This window comes from Mercenaria mercenaria, chromosome 10 (genome assembly GCF_021730395.1).
Source record: "Mercenaria mercenaria strain notata chromosome 10, MADL_Memer_1, whole genome shotgun sequence".
NCBI classification, from domain to species: domain Eukaryota; kingdom Metazoa; phylum Mollusca; class Bivalvia; order Venerida; family Veneridae; genus Mercenaria; species Mercenaria mercenaria.
In genome coordinates this window covers 64,194,852-64,217,006 of record NC_069370.1, presented here as the reverse complement: position 1 = coordinate 64,217,006, position 22,155 = coordinate 64,194,852, and the positions used below count along the sequence as shown (strand labels likewise).

At 34.2% G+C, this 22,155-nt stretch overlaps 2 protein-coding genes across 2 annotated transcripts; both read left to right on the top strand.

The window, feature by feature from the left end:
* Positions 1-7,276: 7,276 nt before the first annotated feature.
* On the top strand, positions 7,277-10,602 carry LOC123560673 (uncharacterized). The gene is made up of 2 exons (XM_053516749.1): positions 7,277-9,017; positions 9,615-10,602. Exons 1-2 carry the CDS (start codon positions 8,903-8,905, stop codon positions 9,830-9,832), a joined length of 333 nt encoding a protein of 110 aa, XP_053372724.1. The 5' UTR covers positions 7,277-8,902; the 3' UTR covers positions 9,833-10,602.
* Positions 10,603-17,793: 7,191 nt separating this feature from the next.
* On the top strand, positions 17,794-20,557 carry LOC123565301 (uncharacterized). The gene has a single exon (XM_045359169.2). It carries the CDS (start codon positions 17,928-17,930, stop codon positions 19,641-19,643), a length of 1,716 nt encoding a protein of 571 aa, XP_045215104.2. The 5' UTR covers positions 17,794-17,927; the 3' UTR covers positions 19,644-20,557.
* The last annotated feature ends 1,598 nt before the right edge of the window (positions 20,558-22,155 follow it).

Sequence of the window (22,155 nt, the reverse complement as noted above, 5' to 3'; positions counted from 1 at the left end):
GTTTGTTTGTTGACTGCATTAGCAACAATTATCAATAACTAAAATTACCGGTGTTTGGTAGCGTTTTAAGTCAATTTAAAATTTTCCAATTTACTTTTTTTTTTTCGTCTGCTCTGCGTCTTAATGATGTTGCGGTCTGTAAAGTCGTTTAATAAATATGTACATGGTTCGTTTAGTTTATACAGAATTTATTTTAGGTCGATTGTGAAGGAAGTTCTACAATTTATATTTATCACTCTCGACACATCATTCCTGATGGAATCCATCGCCACGAGGGTATGAGAGAAGTGGCCAGTTTCCCTTTTAATGCTGAGCACCAAGCAAGGGAGGAACTGGTACCATTTTTCACGTCTTTGGTTTGACGCGACCGGGGATCGAACTAACGACCTCCCGCACTAGGCTATCGAGGCGGTCTAATGGTTCGTTTACGGTTATTGTTTAACATATTGTTGTTTTTTTTTTGTTATATTATTACTACATGCTATTATTACTTCACCAGATTTTCAACAGTCAATGAATAATTGTTCTTTGTAGAATGATTTGAAGAATCTGAAACATTTACATATGGTAAAATTTATATCCTGAAACGCCTGAACAATGAACTTTAGCCCAATAAGACTGAAAGGGAAAAGTGTTAAGAACTTTTAGAAGTCTTAATTGTTGATACTTTATTCAAGTCAAAGATCTATAAAACCAAAGTCAGAAATCGTTATCTAGTTGCTTTGAATATGTATACTTTGGGATGTACACATTTACACGTATACAGCATAGGGTTTCTTGCTGGTGAGAGGGAGATTCGTTCTTTGAAAATTCCTATAAGATCTTTTTTCCGCTAGATAAAACTGTGCAATGATGTACTATATTTCTTAGAATGCGATGGTCTGCACACTCGTGATTTAATTATTACGCATCCAAACTCCTGCCCATATTTTATTAACTGATAAAATTATTGGAACATATTTATTATTTCGATTCTAACAGCACAAATAATTCGCATTCTACATTACTACATTTTCATGCGTCATTCGGATCATATGCAGTTACAATTTACCCCCATGGTTAGAAAGTGTTGCATAGCCAAGGGAACGTATAGATATTTGTTCCTTTTTCATTAGAAGTTTGAGAAGTAGTGATAAACTAGTTATCTAACTCCTCGCAAATTATCTATGAACAGAATAATCAAATTAGGTTAGATGACTCCGTGTTACGAGTTACAAGCTTAACTTTTGTATGACGTCATGCTTTATGTCTTACATTTATAACGTCACCGCTGAATCATAACAAAGCTAATTGAATTCGCTAACGTGTTTTACGGTCCTACACATAAGTCAGTATGACTTTTTTTATCATAATAATGTTTTTGAAATGTTGTTTTCAACCTTTTGGCTCTGAAATAAATGGAACAGAAGTAGAATCTCTTATGTCAAAATCGTAGGGGGGTGAAATGTAACAGCCAACCATACTTTATCGTAGATTCATGTATAGGCGATTACGCTATATGTTTATATAGCAATTGCTACGGATCGTTTTAGAATATTTCTTAAAACCTAATTTTAAACCATGTATTAGTGCTTTATTGTTTGCTTCACCTAATCCATTCCATAATAGGGTTTAAGTAAATTGTGACCACATTTTGCAAGATCGAGACATAAACTGTATATATGTATCATTCGAAAAACCTCTCAGAATGCTATAAACATCTTTTTAATTTTCTAAGAAATATTAAAAAATGCCCATTTTATGACGAAAATGAATATCCTCCATAAAACAATATGACAATAACAGCAATTTCGGAATAATTTATTTTAAGATATTTTAAAATAATGTGCATGGAAACGTTGCCTTTACGGCATTAAAATGTTACAAAATATCAACAATTTTGGGATGACTTTCTATGTCAGAAATATACAGGTATTGATGATTTGACATTTATGACGTGGACAGGGCTGCTAGAGCGTTACTATGGTTATTATGACTAGTAAACTCTAAGTGTATTTTGTGACGTTTTCTAGTTGCTGCGAATGTTACTGATTATAATGTTACAAGTTATACTAAATTGTACACAAATAAAAAAATATGTAGAGCAATTAAACGTATTTTAACACTCTTTGTATGTCGCATCTTTTTTCGCAAATGATTTCTGAAATACAACTTTATACATGTATGCCAGTCTAATCTAAGCGATCTGTGTCTACTAAGACAAGTCTCTTTGGATATGGTGTGTGCTCAAATAATACATTATGCCGTAACCTGTCTTCTTATTTGGTAACACGTCAAATATTAATGCTCAAGAGATATATAATCAATAATCAGATATAAAATTAAGTTTCAAAGTAACATACCTAGTGTAGATGTGCATAAGGGAATTGATGTTTGTGTTAATATAATTTCTACAGAGAAAAACATATGTATGTAAATATTGCGCCCGCTTTGAAAGGTAGACTCAACAGGTCGCTCGCTAAAATTGGTTTTCTGAAAATCTATAAGACAAAAAACTATTGTTTGACCGACTTTTTCCGTAGAAAGCTGTATGAAGTTGGCTAAATATAAGACATACCAAAAAGATTTGCACTCGACATACGACAAAGACATTGGAAAAAAACGACATTGACGTACGGCATTAACAGAAAAACTTAACGTCGTTCGATGCACGACATTCGACATTCAAAATAATTGGATATCGTGCAAAACAAAATGGACATATGACATTTGAATTTTTGACTTTATAAGGAAAACACTGAATGACATTCCATTTTTAGAAGGTCTTTTGTAGTATTTCACGTACTGAATGACAGCCAACGCGTCAAAGTTCGAATGTCCAACTTTTCTTTTTCGAATGTCGTATGAAACAAGAAGTCGAAAACAATAGGTCACTCAACACGACACAAATGAAAATGTTTCAGGCTCGGTTTGACTGACCTTATTCGTGGAAGTAGTGGAAAAGCAAGCTGCCGTTCACGCTCCCTGGCCCGGGTTGAGCAGTACTCAACTTTTACACATGATACAGGTTTGTTTGTTTGTTTGTTTGTTTTGTTTTGGGTTTTACGCCGTTTCAACAGCATTTCAGTTATGTAACGGCGGGCAGTTAACCTTACCAGTGTTCATTGATTCTGTACCAGTACAAACCTGTTCTCCGCAAGTAACTGCCAACTTTCCCACTTGAATAAGAGGTGAAGGACGAATGATATTAGACAAAATGTCACCATCACGGAGAACATACGCCGAACTCACAACCTCGCGTTCTGTAGATCTGCGTATCCCTATTGAGCTAACGGGTGGGCTCATGTTATAGGTTCATAAACCTAGATACAATTCAGAGGCACCTGAAGGTGTGTTCATACGGCGGTGTACATGGAGCCTTAAATGATTCCACAGAAAGCGCTATAGTCCCCAGTTAAAAATGGGTTTGCCCTAAACGAGAAAACCATGGGCAGAACTAAACAGACGCGATCTGCGGTTAAAAACCCTGCATATCACAGAAACTACCCTAAGAAAAAATTAAAAAGCACGCAATATAGCATAGGGGTGATTAAATAAAACTCCAAAAGAGGGAGTATGGGAACCACCCAAGTGGAAATGTTCAAACGATTACACAGCATAAATGTCGTGAAGAGCAATCTGAAGAGATCGAAATATAACAGCTCTGATTGAAGGTCAATTTTAAGTAAGAATATTACGTTGTTTAGACCGTTACACGTTTTACATTTGTCCATATGCGTAACAGGTCATTATTTCAACATGTTTTGTTTCATTTCGAGATAATCACCTTTGTTTTACAATGTGTTGCTTGTAACGAACAGAGTTATGTGATTAGCATGTTTTCAGAAAAGAAAAAGAAAGTGTTACGTTCTCACAATATTTAAGTTCAACATAATTATGTGGCTTAAATTGGGAGTTTTTCATAGTTACGTCAGTGTTACGTTAAGTAAGCTTTTCACCTTACATTAGATTGTTTTATATTGATAAGTAAGTAGTTAAGGCAAGGTGAACAGAGAAACTAGAGAGGTAAAGAGTCAATTGTTTCTAGTAATAGTAATAACTATAATGTTTAACACTCACTGTGTTTCAAAATAATGAAGGTTTAAGTAGAGACATAAATCATGTTAGGTACAAAACTAAATGGATAATAGACATTTTAGTGCAATAGCTTTAGCACTTAGCCAGGATATGTAACACGCAAAAACGCTTTTACTTGGAACTTAGATTACTTAATTTTTCTCTGTGTCTAAGATTCCTGTTTTTGCAAGTTATGTACATGGATTGTTCGCTTTCTGTAATTAGATGTAATAATTGCTGAACAAACAATTTCGACTAACGTAACTAAACAATGTATTGTGCGACATATAATTGATCTTTGCTTAATTTCATACAATGTGTCTAGTCCAGTCTGATAATGTTGTGTTTCTCTATACGTAAATAAAATGACAAAAGTACCTTGACAACTCGTGCTTAAAGGTCTGTGTGAAGGTTGTTACGGTGCCTTTAACAAAGTTTGTCCGTCTGCAAGTTTGCGCTTTTTGATACTGTGCATCAAATCAGTTTTACAATGTAACGCAATGCTTTTGTGACTGGTTTACTGGTCTATGCAAAAATAACTGCGTTTTCTGAAAATACAGTCTTCAATATTTATTCAGATAAAATTTCATTTGTGTGCGTTAAAATTTGATATTTTTCGTCTAAGGTATGGAGCAATCTTAAACGAGTAGTTACATAACAAGAAAGTGCAATTGAGATTAACTCACATTTGATGTCATCTAATAAACATATATGCGTGCGTAAATAGCCTGCAGAGGTTATACCATGTTGATGTTTGTCTTAAGTATAATTATTTAAAACAGGAGTCATGACAGTTGATTACTGAATGGCGACGTGTTCTCTAACATTTCATAAGAATCCAGATGACCTACAAACAAACAGATTGTTAACACATTAGCAAAGCAAGAAAAAGGCGGGGTTTGCATAAATATGAAGGCAGAATAGTTGACTACAATATGTTTCTTGTATTAGTCAGTTCTTTGGAAAAACTTTTTAATTCTATTCTTGATGCAGGTGAATTTCCCAAACAATGGACACAAGGGGTAATAGTGCCAATATTAAAGAAGCCGCCATGTAATGATACCAATAATTACCGCGGTATTACACTTACAAGTTGTTTTGGGAAAATATTCACTTCAATTTTAAATGAAAGGATTCAACAATGGTGCAAAGAAAGCGATAGACTCACAGATGCACAGTTCGGGTTTAGGGCAGATCATAGCACGACAGATGCCATTTTTGTCCTTCAGTCACTGGTAAATATGAAAATAAACAAGAGAGAAAAGTTGTATGCAGCTTTTATAGACTACCAAAAGGCCTACGATAAAATCTACAGGAATGGTTTGTGGTACAAGCTTATTAAAGAAGGAATTAATGGGAAAATATTGAATGTTATGAGAGCTATGTATACAGAAGTTAAATCATGCATTAAACATTTCAATACGTTGTCAAACTTTTTCAGTTGTGAAATGGGCCTATTTCAAGGAGAGATAACTTCTCCCATATTATTTTCTCTTTTCATAAACGACCTTGAAATTGCGTTACAGGCTAATGTATTTTCAGGTATAAATCTAGACCAGATATCCATATATCTCATACTGTTTGCTGACGATTGTATTTTATTAAGTGATACGCCCGAGGGTCTTCAGTCCAATTTGGATTTATTGTCAGAATATTGTATAAAATGGAAATTGACTGTAAACATTGATAAGACAAAAATTGTTGTATTTAGAAAAGGCGGAAGATTAGCGCAAAATGAACACTGGACGTACTCGGATGTAGAAATTGATGTGGTTGAACAATTCAACTACTTAGGATTTGTTGTTAGCAGTGGCGGATCTTTCAGGCGTGGCATTGACACCTTAGCCGGAAAAGCTTTTAAAGCCATGAACTGTATCTACACATTGCCCAAAGGCATGGATATACCAGTTAATATTCACTTAGATTTATTTGATTCATACGTTTCTTCAATACTATGTTATTCATCAGAAATATGGGACTTTGCAACTGCCGATAAAATTGAAAGAGTCCATAGGAAATTTATAAAACGGATATTAAATGTAAAAATGTCTACCAGTAATCTAGCGATCTATGGTGAAACAGGTAGAACACCCCTTTATATAAACTGGAAAATCAGAATAATAAAATACTGGTTTAAACTTGTTAATAATAAGTCCATTTGTATTTTACAAAATGTGTATAGTAATATGCTTGTGTGCTGTGAGAATGGGGATAATAACTGGTTTTATCAAGTCAAAAATATGTTAAACCTTTCAGGATTTGGTGAAATATGGTTATTTCCATCCTCGGTAGATGTTAAACATTTTATACCTGTGTTTAAAAGTAGGCTGATAGACACTTATATTTCTGAATGGCGGATTAGTGTTAACAATAGTCCTAGCTTGATGTTATTTAAAGAGCTGAAAGAAACTTATGAAATGTCTCAATATTTGTTAACAATTGAAAACAAGAAACATCGGCACATTTTATCAAAGCTGAGAACGTCATCTCATTGGCTTAATATTGAATATGGTCGACATAGAGGCATAGAAAGACAAAATAGAATATGTGAACTTTGTAATAAAAGAGAAGTCGAAGACGAGTATCACTTTGCGTTGGAATGTGACGCTTTTAAAGAGTTACGCATTATTCATATACCAAGATATTATCGAGTTAGACCAAGTATGGCTAAATTAGTAGACATGTTAAAAACTAATAGTAAACCATTGCTGCATAAGATCTCTGTATATTTAATCAAAGCTTTCAAGCAAAGACAAAATATATTGAATGCGACATGATTGTGTAAAATGTGTATAAAAATAATTAACTTGTGTACTAACTTTATGCAAGGAATCCTTTTAAATTTGTACTTTTTAAACATTCTCATCAATTTAATTGTCATTATATGACTGTCATATTACTATTGTTGCCATTATTGTCATGATCATGATATCATTTATATGAATATTGGTTTATGTCGATGTGCTGTATATGCATAAGACTTAATAAAATTTCTGTTCTGTTCTGTTCTGTTCTGTATCTTACATTTTAACAGGAATACTTAAGATTTTTATTCTAAAAGTTAACATACTTTACATGGTTTTCTGTCTATATGGGAAATACTTTTATAGGACAATACCCAAATGTTATATAAAAAGAGATGAACAAAATGTTTAACTTTTCCTTTTTCAAGCATCACCTCAATTAGAGAATCTAATTTAAGGTGGAATAGCACTTTGTAATTTTTTTTCAACCCGCATATGATTTTGAAATCATATTAAAGTAGAAGTTACCCCCGGCATGAATGTGTAACTGTTTTCTTGGTTATAAGTGTTACTTTTTAGCTGTGACGTCGCAAACATTACCATGCACGTCCGTTTTGGCGCTACTTTAAAAGGCGATAAAAATCGGTTTATTTTCTCTCATTTGTTTGTTTTTTAACTTACAACAATGAAACTTACATCTTTATGTGTGGTTAGTAAAGGTCTACAATGCTAGATAGTTTTTATCACTTTTAGTTTAGAAAAGATGGAAAAAAATGAAGAAAACGACATTTTCAAATTTTCATTTTTTTTTTAAAAAAAATACGCATTCGTCTTAATAACGGAAAAACGGCTCAAAAATGTTTGCCAAAATTTTTTATATACAAGATATATATATCTTTAATAAACTGTCAGAATATTGGGAACTTTAACCATCTAGTATTCTTTTAAATTATTGATTTTCGTACCCTATCCGACGATCAAAATGTGACGTCAAAGTGCGCGTTTTCAAGAAAAAACGCGTGGATTCGTAAGAATATTTTATGTATTTAAAATGCGTCTATGTACTTAAAATTGCTGTATAACCGACTTGTGTTTTGTCAGTCTTTACTTGTTTTATAATTCAAATGTTTCATGAATCAAATATATAGCAAGTCTGTTTTCAGACCTTGTTTAATCTGGTAGAATTTGCTGTCACTTAAAAAATAAAGATCATTTAAAAATACATCAATTTCTTCATTTTATTTTACGAAAAGGGAATTGTTTGAAAATTGTAATAGTTGAAGAACGTTAAAGCATGACAAAATGACGTCATTACGGAACAAACAGTGCAACCGTTCAAAATGGCTGCGACAAGGAGGAGTAGGAGTGTAAATGGGAGGTTTAGAAAATCTAACGATGCAGAAAGTAGATTTTTAAACTTGAAAAATATAAATAAAGAGAAGCATTCCTATCTCGAAGGAAGGAGGATAATAGATTTGAATTATTTCGGAAAGAAATCTGATTCTGGATGTGTATCTTGTAGTGAGAGATTCAAATGGTGTAACATTATTAAGTAGACCGTTTTCGGCTATGTCAGTGTATTCCATTTCAAATGTTCAAACTGTGGAGAAATATCGAAACTTCGGATATGCAAAGAATTCCAGGAACTGTCTACAAAAATCAGAGAAAACCGTACTCTGTTAATGTGAAAGCAGCATTAGGTAGGTTCAGTATTTCATTCCAGACAGTATTTGCAAGTTTCAAGCAAATCACTTGAAGAATTATTATAAAGCAGGAAAATCGTTGATGATTTATCGAAAGTCCTGGAAGAGTAAAAGTAAACATAACGGCTTATGTCCCTGTATGGCTTCCGTACGCATTAAGTAGCTATTTGTTTAGATATTCCTAGTTTATCAGTAGTCGGACGTAGTCTTTTTATTTTTCATAAAGCTATGATCCACGGTGGTGTAGGCGAAACTCACATGAACGCGATATTCACTACACTGGGAATACCGCCAGTTCATTAAAGAACATTGAAGAAACGAGAACGTGATGATGGAACGGAAATTGAAGCTGCTAAGCTATCGTGCCGTGTAGCCAGTGAAGAAGAGAGAAGAAGTATTATGAATTCCCAAAGTTTAAATGAAAGATTAGAAAGTCACGTACATACAGAGAGCCATTTCGAAAATGAACAGATGACATTCGATCAAGCCCTGGACTTTCTAGAAAGCCAAGAAGGTAATTTTTAGAGTGAAAGACAGTACAATGGTATATAATAAATATGTACTTAGTTAGATGCATCTCAAAAGTTCACTTTCCTACTTTTTATTTAATCATTCCAGTTCCAATACTTGAACTGGAGTGCGAATATAGATTTTTAATAATTGCTGAACTCTAAAGTGGCCATGAATACTTTATATTTCATCAATCAACCTATGTTATCAATAACATATAATAGGGTTATCATTATTATAGAAGCTCGTCAGATCCCGTCTTGCAAAATCAACTCGACCAGAATACAAAGTCTAAGATCTAGCTACTGTTATAATGACCCTTTTATTATATATCACTACCTTTTTTTCTTTTGTTATTGAACAAAATCTTCTGTCATGTACATGTTAATCACTGTTGAAATGGAACTGAGTGACTTTTATATGCGAACTGTGGCAGGTCATGCATATCAAAAGAAAATAGTCCGGAAACATACAATGCAAAAGGTACAATACGGATATTTTTTCTACCTGTTCATATTTAACTGTGAAATACAGGCCGAATTTTGTAACAGAATTTACAGTGGTATATATTTATTATTGTTATTTCAAAATTATTGAGCAGAGGCCGAGGAAGAAGCAGATGAGTACGGCAGTGTTCGTGGAGATACGCGAGAAATGAATCATGGAGAATCACGTGACTGTGAAGAAGAATTTCGTGACTACAGTGAAATCACGCGAGGTTATAGATCTAATACAGAAGATTCGTGCAAGTGTAGTAGTGTCGACAATGTCTTACAGGAAGACTTTTCCACAGGCGGTAAATGTCATATTTGTCTTTAAAATTGAAGCTTGGTCATATTATGAACATTAGAATACGAGTCATTGTTTCAAATTATTTAAAAATGCCAAACCAAGAAAAAAAGTTGATCGTGTCGGGAATCGAAACAATATATTAGTTTTACTATGCCTGTACCATGTGTTACAAATTTAGTGTTCAGTGCGCGTAAATTATAACATGGTTATTATAGCAGCAGCTCGATCTGGGATGCTGTAAACGGCTCGAGTGGCTTACGTGCCGAGTGTGATCCGACCATACAAAATTGACGAGAGCCGAATACAAATTCAAAAATCTAGCTACTGTTATGATGGGCCTTGTATTATATAGCTACCTTTTGTTTGTTGTTTTGTTATTGAACGAAATTTTCTGTCATGTTCAACGTCAATCGATCTTGAAAAAGAACTGAATAAAGCTTTTATATGCAAACTGTGTCAGGTCATGCATATCAGATGAAAATAGTCCGGGAACATACAATACAAGACGTACGATACGGATATTTTTTCTACTTGTTCATATTTATTTGTGAAATACAGGCCGAATTTTGTAATAGAATTTACAGTGGTGTATATTTCTTATTGTTATTTCAAAATTATTAAACAGAAGTCGAGGAAGTAGCAGATGAGTACGGCAGTGTTCGCGGAGATACGCGAGAAATGAATCACGGAGAATCACGTGACTGTGAAGAAGAATTTCGTGACTATAGTGAATTCACACGAGGTTATAATACAGCAGATTCGTGCAAGTGTAGTAGTGACGACAATGTCTTACAGGAAGACTTCTCCACAGGCGGTAAATATAATATTTTTCTTTAAAATTACTTCCGATTTCTTGACTTCTTACTTCCCTCTTCTAACTTCTGCACTTCTGACTTCTAACTTCCTGACTTCCGACTTCCAACTTCCGCACTTCTGACTTCCAACTTTCCCTCTTTGGAAGTCGGAGGTAAGAAGTGTTGAAGTTGGAAGTCGGAAGTAAGAAGTGCGGAAGTTAGAAGAAGGAAGTAAGAAGTCGGAAGTAAGAAGTGTGGAAGTTGGAAATCAGAAGTCGAAAGTCAGGAAGTTGGAAGTCTGAAGTGTGAAAGTTAGAAGTCAGGAGTGCAGAAGTTAGAAGTAGGAAGTCAAGAAGTTGGAAGTGAGAAGTGCAAAAGTTAGAAGTCAGAGGTGGGAAGTACGGAAATCAATTGTCCCTCCAGGGCTTCCATAGTTAAACGATCCGGATTGCAGTTAGTAGTAGTTTATACGTGTACGTTTACCTGTGATAGTAAGGGTTCGTTTATTTTATTGAACATTAGAGATGTGCGGTGATCCTTTCAATTTCAGTTCAAGCTTACTATAACATTGAACAATAAATGTCAGGCTTCAGCGTACTGTACATTTGTGAATAACAAACTTTTAAAAATATGTCAACATTCTAGTTCAAATTATTATTCGCGACTTTTTTCTCAACAGGACAAAACGATTCGGATAAAGGTGCTTGCAAGACAGAAGGTAACATTTGTACAATAAACTCTTGTACCAAATGCGATGAAGCTGACTCACCTTTCTCACTTGGTGCAAAAGGTAAACAAAATAAATACTTATATTGTGTGTCTGAATCAGCTTAATCAGAGTTGTTTATTTCGATCTTTTGTGTAACTGGTAATTGTATAGTAACCGCTTAGTTTTTCAGCTTGAACATTTTGGCTGGAGTCGGTAAATAGCTATTCATAGCTAAATTAAATATGGATTTATTATGCCATACCGACAGTAAATAAAATACGTATTTTTACCGTATTATATTGTACTGCATTTTTATTGTACCGTACTGTACTGTACTGTACGGTACTGTACTTCTGCTTTTATAGCTTTTGGTGTCGAGCCTGAAACATTTTTCATATCTGCCTTGTTGAGCGACTTGTGTAGATTATTGAAGTGTCACATCAAATTAATTGGTAGTTTTAAGACTTTGCAGACAACGGATTTAATAAAATTATTTTAACCATTTTCAGATATACCAGAAGCAACTCCATTCCAGTCTGAATTAAAAAATCAGTCACATTTTCAAGACATGAATATTGTAGACGCAACAGTAAGTCAAGACGCAGCATGGCCTAAAAGAAGTAGGGGAATGAACAGTTTGTCTGGTAACTATGTTATAATTACGTTGATTTTAATTTGCCGTTCTTTATAAAATAAACTTTGAAGACCAGTCTCAAAACGCCAGCATCTGTTTGTTTTTTTTCTGGTGAATTTAAAAACTGACAAATATCAAAGTAGCAGCTATAGACGGGTTCCCAAACTATTTCGCATCACATTTGGACCTTGTTTTTTAGAAAAAAAATTACGTCCGATATTTCAATTACTTTTCGCTGCAGACAGATCTGCTAGATATCTCGTATACTTGTGCATACATAGAAAATCAACTAAGGTGTAGAAGATAAATTTGGCGCCCGTGAGTAACTGCTGATATCTGTCTGCCTGCCTTTCTGCCTGTCTGTCTGTCTGTAGAGCATCACTGAACGTGTTTATGATGGAAATGATGATACATGAAGTTTGAATAATATGATTATATATTTTAGAAATAATAAGTATCAAAATTGGGTTTGACGTAGAATAAATCGAGTTTGGAGGTCTTAGGCGTATGAATATATCACGAAGGTCGAATAGATACCTATTATTTCGATTCTAATACGACTAACTTCAAATAACGTTAGACGAGAGTCAAAGCATCCGGCTAAAACACGGTCACCGGCGTGCGCAGTATAGTTCCATTTTATCAACAGCATGGAGCTACATTTTGGGCTACTGCACTACTTCATGTACGCACTTTGCGTTGCTCTGCAAAATATGGACAAAATATGTGTTTTAAAAGCATTTTTTTGAAAATTTTGGATGTAATAATGGATATTAATACACTATGAGTTCATCGGGCAAAAAGAAAAATAAAAAACGTAAAAAAGGAAGCAGTAGTGGAGATGAATTTGTAAATCTAAGTAAAGTGTATATCGTCGGAGGCCCGTCACAGGATTCAAAATCGAAAGATCAAAACAAATCTGTAAGTGAAATCTTGAACGAAACTAACAGTATATTATTCAATAGTTCAAATAACGTTTTTGAAGATATTAATTCGTCGGATTGTTCGTTGTCTAACCACAACATCACGCCTGAAGATAATATCAAGATGGCGTCTGCGCCCGGTTCATCAACTGCAACCTCGCCGGCGCATCACACTCCCTCGAACAGTGACATTATGAGCGTTCTTAAATGTCTGGAAGTAAAATTAGACAAGGTTGAATCTCGTCTACAAAAGCTTGATTTAGTAGAGAAGAAAGTTCTTTCTTTCGAAAAAGATCTTAAACTTTTGACTGTGCAAGTTCACGATAGCAACAAGGGATTTGACCAAAGAATGACTGATATTGACGAAAGAGTAAACAGGTTTGAGTTCATATCAGCTGAATACCAATCACGTATTGACGAGCTTGAAAGAAAAAATTTAAATTTGAAAGACAAAGTTACATACTTAGAGTCGCAAAGCATGCGAAACAATCTTGTATTTGGAGGTTTCCCTGAAGAATCTGGTGAAAATTTGGAAGATAAGTTTCGCAAGTTTTTAGTTAAAGATCTTAAACTAGCACAAAACATTGTAGACTCGATGAAGCTAGAGCGAATTCATCGGATGGGGGTTCCGAGTTCCGACGGATCCCAGCGGAAACGTAACTTCGTTGTGAAATTTACTTTTTTCTCAGACAGAGAGCTTGTTCGCCGGCAAAAACATCTCTTAAAAGAAACGGGGTTTTTCCTTCATGAGCAATTCCCGCCGGAAATTGCTGCTCGACGCCGGAAATTGATGCCACAGCTAAAGGAAGCTATCAAGGACAACAAGAGAGCCTGGCTGGTATATGACACCCTGTACATCGAAGGTAAACCGGTAAAGTGTAACTAGGACCGGTCGGAGAATGGACCAAAAATCTTAGTTTGGAATTGTAACGGTTTAACTGACAGCAAATTATCTGACCAAGAATTTGTTTCTTTCATAACAAGCAATGACATTATTATTCTGGGTGAGTCATGGACAGATAAAAACTCTTCTATTGATATTGATGGATTTACTACTTTTAATTTTTACAGGAAATTTAGGCATAAGAAAGCTAGGAGAAATAGCGGAGGAATTACAATATTTTTGAGAAATTCGCTAAAAAATGGTGTATCTGTTGTTAAAAATCACTTTGACACGATAATTTGGCTCAAGTTAAATGCTCAATTTTTTAACTTTGATAAAGATGTATACCTGTGTGGGTTGTACCTATGGTCGGACGAATCACCGGCTTCACATATTGTTGATGCAAATTTGTTCGATTTACTCATGCAAGATATTAACTATTTTGATAAAATTGGTTGTACTATGATAGCAGGTGACTGGAACTGTCGAGTGGGAATTAGGCCTGATTACATTCTTTGTGACTCAGTGATAAATTTTACTGATGATTTAAATTATACACCTGACCAGAACCTCCCCAGAACCTCACTCGACAGTACGTGCAATAACCGTGGAGTTAAATTATTAGAACTCTGTAAAGCCACGGGATTACGAATCGCCAACGGCCGTTTAGGCCATGATTATAATATTGGTGCATATACATTTTTTAACCGTAATTCAAGTAGCGTGATTGATTACCTTTTGTTGAAAGAGACAGATTTTTATGCTATAAATTCTTTTCAGGTATTACCATTTAATATGTTTAGCGACCATGCCGCCTTATCGTTTTGTATCGATGGATTTGAGCCGTGGCGCGAAAATGAAGGGTTACAGTTTTCAGACACGCATAGTTATTATAAGTGGAATGCCGACAATAAAGAAAAATTTAGAAGTAATATTATCGGTAGACTACAGGAATTTAATAATATAATTTTAAATGAAACCTTAGAAATTGATTCTATGGTTAATGCATTTTCTCGTGTAATACTTCAAACGGCAGAACCGTTATTTAAGAATGAGTTCAAACAAAACGGCTCCAAATCGAGGCGTACTTTTTACGACAACGACGATTGGTTCGATGCGGAATGCGTTACGGTAAAGTCTGAATATAAGAATGCGTTAAGGGTTTTCAATAGTAGCAAGTCTGAGTATAACAGGGTACAGTTGTGTAACTTAAGAAAGCGCTTTAAATTTACTGTTCGCAAAAAGAAGCGGGCATATAAAATTAAGCAATCACTTGAACTAGCAAAATTGAAGAATAAAAAGCCTCGAGATTTTTGGAAGCATTTTAAATCAAAAACTAATAAATCCGATCACAATATCCCAGTAGAGGAGTTCAAATCTTATTTCTCAGAACTATTTAGCGAAATTAGGACAACGGTAGTTGATGATGCCGAGTATTTTAATGAGAACAGCGATTTTAATGTGAATAATCCTACATTTGATGAACTAAATGCGCCTATTAATCTACAAGAAGTTACCTCGGCAGTTAAAAAACTGAAACGAAACAAATCTTCGTGCCCAAGTGATAATTTACTTAACGAGTTTTTTATTGAAACTATCGATATTCTTGGAAGTCATATTACTGACTTATTTAACAAAGTTTTTAATTCTGGTTATTTCCCGGAAATCTGGACACAAGGTTTTATAGTGCCTATCCATAAGAAAGGGGATAAAAATATACCAAATAATTATCGTGGAATCACTTTACTCAGCAATCTTGGTAAACTTTTTACCAGCATACTTACATTGCGAGTAGAAAAATGGTTCGAGGAAAACAATGTTATTTCGGACTCCCAGTTCGGTTTCCGAAAGGGTCGTAGTACAGTCGATGCAATATTTGTATTACAAAGTTTAATTGAACATGCTTTAACACAGAATTTAAGATTGCCTTGCGCCTTTATCGATCTGCAAAAGGCATTCGACTCGGTCTACCGTAATGCCCTGTGGTTCAAACTTTATGGTATGGGTTTCGATGGTAAAATACTAAAAATGTTTAAGGCTATGTACGCAGTGGTAAAATCTTGTGTTAAAAGTTGTAACCAGTGCTCAGATTTCTTCGAAATATCCATTGGCTTAAGACAAGGTCTTAATAATTCACCAGCATTATTCGCCCTTTTCTTAGAAGACTTAGAACTATTTTTACAAGATACAAATACATCAGGACTGACTTTATATGATATATGTGTGATCATCTTACTGTTTGCTGACGATATGGTTATTGTTGGAAATTCTGTGCAGGATTTACAAAATAGCTTAAATAGGTTATGCGAATATTGTGAATACTGGAGTTTACAGGTCAATATAGAAAAAACGAAAGTGGTAGTGTTTCGAAAAAGGGGTCCAGTTAAACGCAATGAATGTTGGTATTTTAATGGTCATCTTTTGGAAGTAGTAAATGACTTTAATTATTTGGGCGTGGTATTCAATTACACTGGTTCATTTGTATTACATAACCAGTATGTAGTAGGAAAGGCACTAAAAGCAACAAATACATTGTTGTGCAATTTAAGTAAGTTTGAATTAAGCCCACCTATATCTCTACAACTATTTGATTCGTTCGTTGGTTCAATTCTTCAATACGCCTGTCCAATTTGGGGATTCTCTAAGTCCAAAGAAATAGAACGCGTGCACTTAAAATATTGTAAGGCAATTTTGGGAGTCAGACAAAGCACAAGTAATGCGGCCGTATACGGCGAATTGGCACGGTATCCGTTATTTATCTCGAGACATTTTCAAATTATCAAATACTGGTTACAACTTCTATCGTCCAATAACAAACTACTAAAATACATTTATAATGATTCGTTTAACAAATGCTTAAATGGTAAAGCTAACTGGGCCAGTAAAGTTAAGCACTTGCTATGTCAGTATGGCTTTCTTGACGTCTGGAATTATCAGGACAGTGTCGATTCCAAGACATTCTTGCCCATTTTTAAACAAAGGCTTATAGACTGTTACGTCCAACAATGGCGGGCAGATTTACAAAGTAACAATGTTCTTAACAACTTATATTTTTATGTAAAAGACGACTTTGTCCCAAGTGACTATCTTCACGTTCTTAATACAAAAACCTTACGTCAGGCACTAGCTAAATTGCGTGTTTCAGCCCATAACTTGCGAATTGAAACAGGTAGGCACGGTAGAAATCGTATCGAAAGGGTCGAACGAATCTGTCAGCTATGTGAGACGCCTGACATAGAAGACGAGTATCACTTTGTCATTAAATGTAAAGTATATGAGCAGTTACGACACCAATTCATAAAATCGTATTTTTATAGACGTCCCAGTATGCACAAATTCATTCAGTTACTCAAGTCAGAAAATAAAGTTGTTATTAGAAATCTCGCTAAATACATTCTTCAAGCTAATAAGAAAAGAAATGAATTATTGAATCCTGAAGCTTATTATATATAGTATGTTTGCGTGTGTATGTGTTTTATAATTACATGAGTCAGTAAAATAGCTCTTAAAACGAGAAAATACGCTCTATTAAATTTTTGACCTTAAAGTTCATTCTCCAAATCCTAACTATTTTATTTTTAGTTTGCAAATTGATTATTTTTCTTTCCACTGTGCCTGTGACAACAAGAGACATTAACTATTTAAACAAGTACTGATATAATGTAAGATCGTATGTGTAATAGAAAAAATATTGTTTGTAAAGACTTATCGATATAACATATATTTTGAAATGACCATGTACATTATGAATATTGTATGAATGTTTTGTACAACGAGGTACCTGTATATGTGTACAAGTTGAATAAACTATGTTCTGTTCTGTTCATGTAACACTGAGTTGTCACATCCGGTTTGGTGTAATCAGTCCTATAATTTTATAAATAAGACAACCAAAGGATATCCTGTCTGTCCCTTTGATTTGATTTTAGGTTACAGCCTCAAGGAGACAACATTTTTTTTTTGAATTTCGGGTAAAAATATTTTAATATATACTTATACTTGTATATCATACTTATCTCTGTTTCAGGGTGGGGTCATGTGATCGGCCAAAGAACAAAACGATGTCTCAATTTTGCAACAAGAGTGAAAAAATGCAAGACTTGTTTTTACTACAATAGACGAAACAGGAACGTGCCAAAGCATGACTGTAGAGTAAACTGGGATAAATCTGCCAAATCAATGGAGGCTGACATAGCGGTACAGCTACACTCGGATGCAAAAGAAGCTGGTCTAAGATACAAAGCCGTTATAGGGGACGAAGATTCTTCTGCGATCAAACACATAAAAGAAAAAGTGAATTCTGACGTAGAAAAGTATTCAGACATTGGGCATATTAAACGATCAATATCTAACAAATTAGAAGAAATGAGCAAGAAACATAAATCACTCACAAAAACCGTCAGAACAGCCTTCCTTACAAATTTTACATTTGCGTTTTATCAAAATAACAGTAAAACTGCAGACGAAATGAAAACAGCATTAGAAAACCTGGTACCACACATGTACGGTGAACATGAAAAATGCGGGTTCCATAAGTCTGGCTCATACCGTCACAAAAATTTACCTTACGGAAAGGATTTATCAGACGAGGAACTTCGGTCAGACCTTGAAGCATTGCTGAAATCATTTAAAACAAATAGCAAAAAACTCCTGACAACTGGACATTCTCGACCTAATGAGTCCTTGAATGGCATTGCTTGGAGTAAAGCTCCCAAGTTCAGAAATTACACCCTAAGTGAAAGCTTCGACTTCCGTTGTGCAGCAGCAGTATGCCAATTCAACGTGGGTAAGACATATGTCGATAGCGTTTGCAAAACCGCACAATTCACCCCACAAAAAAGGACGAAGCTGTTTAACGAACGACAAGACCGGAAACGAAAGTATCAAAAAGATTATAAAAATAGAAAAGAATTTAAAAAGGCCAGAAAAAGTTTGAAAATGGAGAGATCTAAAAAGGAAATCGTTTATGGTGTAAAAGAAGGACTTACCTACATGACGGATTGTTCATTGCAAAACCCTGATACTATTGATACCATGTGCATTCCGGACGACAGAGCAAACACCAAAATTGATGCAGAAGACATTCTTCCGGTTTATTTGGACTTAGAAACCACCAGGTTGGGACATAATGCTGAAATTATACAGTTGGCTGCCTTTGTTGACAGTTCTACTGTCTTCAACTCGTACATCATGCCTACCGGAAGTATAAATGAAAGTGCTACAGCAGTAACTGGTTTCACTATTGAAAGAAAAGACGGGATGAGGAGAATGTATCAACACGGTATACCAGTTTATACAGTAGATAAACATACGGGGCTCACTTCTTTTATTGAATGGCTTAGCAGTATTTCCGACAAGAAAAAGATATTGATCGCTCACAACGGTAGTAGATTTGACTTTCCGATATTATTTGAACAGTTAGAGTCAGCAAAGCTTGTAAACAATGCAAAGACTGCAATAACGGGAGTTTGCGATAGTATTCATGTTTTAAAAACAGTTATTAAAAACAGGGAGTCAAAGAAGTACAGTCTTGGGGTTCTCTATGAGGAAACGTTCGGCGAAACATTTGACGGACATGATGCACTCAATGACGCAAAAGCTATAGCTAAAATATTTCAAAATGTTCAGGTCTCCAAAACTCAGATTGCTGCATTGAGTGTAGATACATCAAGTACATTCAATAACACACGACATAACAGAAACCTAAAACAAGCAGTTGACAATTTCGAATGTTCGATTAACAATAAAAACAACAAAATTGTGTCACATGGTATGGCAAGGAAAATATGCAAAAGCAGATTGACATACGAAATGCTTAAATTGGCACATTTTCGTGACCGTGAACAGGGTATACGTGCAATATTATCTGAGAAGGTCGGGAAAGTGCTAGAGTAACTAACAGGTCAAAAATAATAAACCCATTGTCATCGGATTTTGACCAGTTATGAAATGAAAATGCACATTAGCAAGTGCAATTTTGAACACGTTGCAGCACCGTTTTTTAGCACTGCAGTAAGTTCACACATACAAATAGCATTTCATTTCTAAATTTCATATTTATTTAAACGTCCGAGCCTTAGAAATGAAGAATATGAGAGTTTATAAAATTTCATTGTACACGCTAAAATGGACTTGTATAACATGAATCTGGTAAGTCATACTTGTAGATATGAGTAGCGAGCAAAAAAATAGGAGTTTATTTGTAAAATGTAAGCAAGTATTTTTAACATACATAGAAGTTATTGCGCGTACGTGTATAGGTACTGGGTATCACATCACACAACGCAAATTTATGCAATAATATACTTTTCCCAGTTGCTATGCAGTTGTTCAGCAGATACATTTTGTGTTCTTTTCATTTTATAAATTGCAGTAGACATTGCTAAATTGTTCTAAAAACAACAGTTGTTTTATGGAAGACATTTTTCATTTTTATTCATTTGTTGATTCCACTTACATAACGGTTATTTCAGTCAAGATGTTCTTCTTTTATAGAAAATTATTAAAAGATAGATACTTTGGTATTTCTGTCATATGCAAATACCAAACCAACAGAGAATACGCATTGTGAATGTTTATCCATATTATTCCATTGACGCAACGTTAATTGAATAGATTTAATGCGTTATATAATTTAACGTCCATTTTTAATGACGGGTACGTTAACAAATCATTAATTATAAAAAATACTAGGTGGTAAAAGTTTTTGATTTTTTGATATTCTGTTAAACATAAATTTATCTTCAAATTATAAAAAATGGCAAAAATTATTCGAGCCGTTTTTCCGTTATTAAGACGAATGCGTATTTTTTAAAAAAAAATTGAAAATCTAAAAATGTCGTTTTTCTTCATTTTTTCCATCTTTTTTAAATTAAAAGTGATAAAAACTATCAAGCATTGTAGACCTTTACTACCCACACATAAAGATGTAAGTTACATTGTTGTAAGTTAAAAAACAAACAAATGAGAGAAAATAAACCGATTTTTTATCGCCTTTTAAAGTAGCGCCAAAACGGACGTGCATGGTAATGTTTGCTACGTCACAGCTAAAAAGTAACATTTATAACCAAGAAAACAGTTACACATTCATGCCGGGGGTAACTTCTACTTTAATATGATATCAAAATCATATGCGGGTTGAAAAACAATTACAAAGTGCTATTCCACCTTAAATGTTTTTATGCTTGATTTAAAATGAACGTCCCTGGATGACTCATCAGAGACATTTTTGGATGTCTCATATACCTTACATACCAATGGCATTTGGGTCATTCACGGACGACACGCTTGAATACGTTTATGAGCAATTCATAGCTGACGCACAAGCCGTCGTGTTTTATTTTCAATGTTTATGTTGATACCGATATTTTCAATAGTTTATAGATTTATTTTTCTAATCTAATTTCATTAGTTTTAGCTATCCTTTTTAAGTGGTTTAGTGCATTCCTATAATTGATAAAAGTACAAACCATAAAAGCAGTAATAACACAACGGACAAAAATATTAATGTTTTATCAGCCGTGTGTTATTTTCAATGTTTTTTTTTTTCAATGTTCGCATAATGGCGGATACAAATAGTCCTTATTTTTTTGCTCTCTAGAGCTATTTTCCTTATTTTCTTTGCATTTTTTTTTTGCTAAAATCACATGACAGATCTATGCTTGACATGTAGGTAGCATTTTCATAATGAACAAAAAACAACATAACAGAATTTTTCATGAAAACTTAGATAATACACCACCACTATAATTTTTGGTCTCGTTTTTTAGCTGATTATGCAGTTTGTGTGATTGACTGAAAATATTTTTCTTGCATCAAACATGACCACCACGTTTCTTTTGATTTTTATATAGCACTGACAGTATTCTTCAAGAAAATGTAAGTTACTGACATTTAAAATGGGTCTTGATGTGTGCTGCGGTCATTAGAAATATGTCAATTTTATATAGAATAAAGAAGAACAGCTTTTGAGTGTGTTATAACCTATATCATGCTTTTTATTTTCCCACTGCTTCCTGGGGAAAAATACTGAATAACCAATCAAACGCGCTCTATTTTTATATAACCAGCAAAACATACCACATGTTGCACTTCTGGTAGAATATGTAAGAAGAGTGCTATTTTAAGATAATTACTACCAAAGACCGAAACAGATGCCTTGTATCTGTTATCAATTAACCAGATCTTATGGAATTTTGATAGATGGATGGATGGTTGAATCGATATAGTCAATATTTAACAAATATGGTACCCCAACATAATTTATCAACGGTCAGATAAAACTAAAATACCTTTGGGTATGACCTTGTTTTATTTGCATACATTTGTTTTTCTTGTTTGAATGGCTGATGAGATAACATACAACTGTGAGTTATATTTAATAAACTGTTATCGCGGATACATTTTC

Excerpts from the sequence above, each read along its gene's own strand:
- LOC123565301 (XM_045359169.2), top strand. The coding sequence starts at position 17,928 with ATGGAGGCTGACATAGCGGTACAGCTACACTCGGATGCAAAAGAAGCT.
- LOC123560673 (XM_053516749.1), top strand. The coding sequence starts at position 8,903 with ATGAATTCCCAAAGTTTAAATGAAAGATTAGAAAGTCACGTACATACA. Across the intron at positions 9,018-9,614 it reads CTTTCTAGAAAGCCAAGAAG|AGGCCGAGGAAGAAGCAGAT; the intron begins GTAATTTTTAGA and ends ATTATTGAGCAG.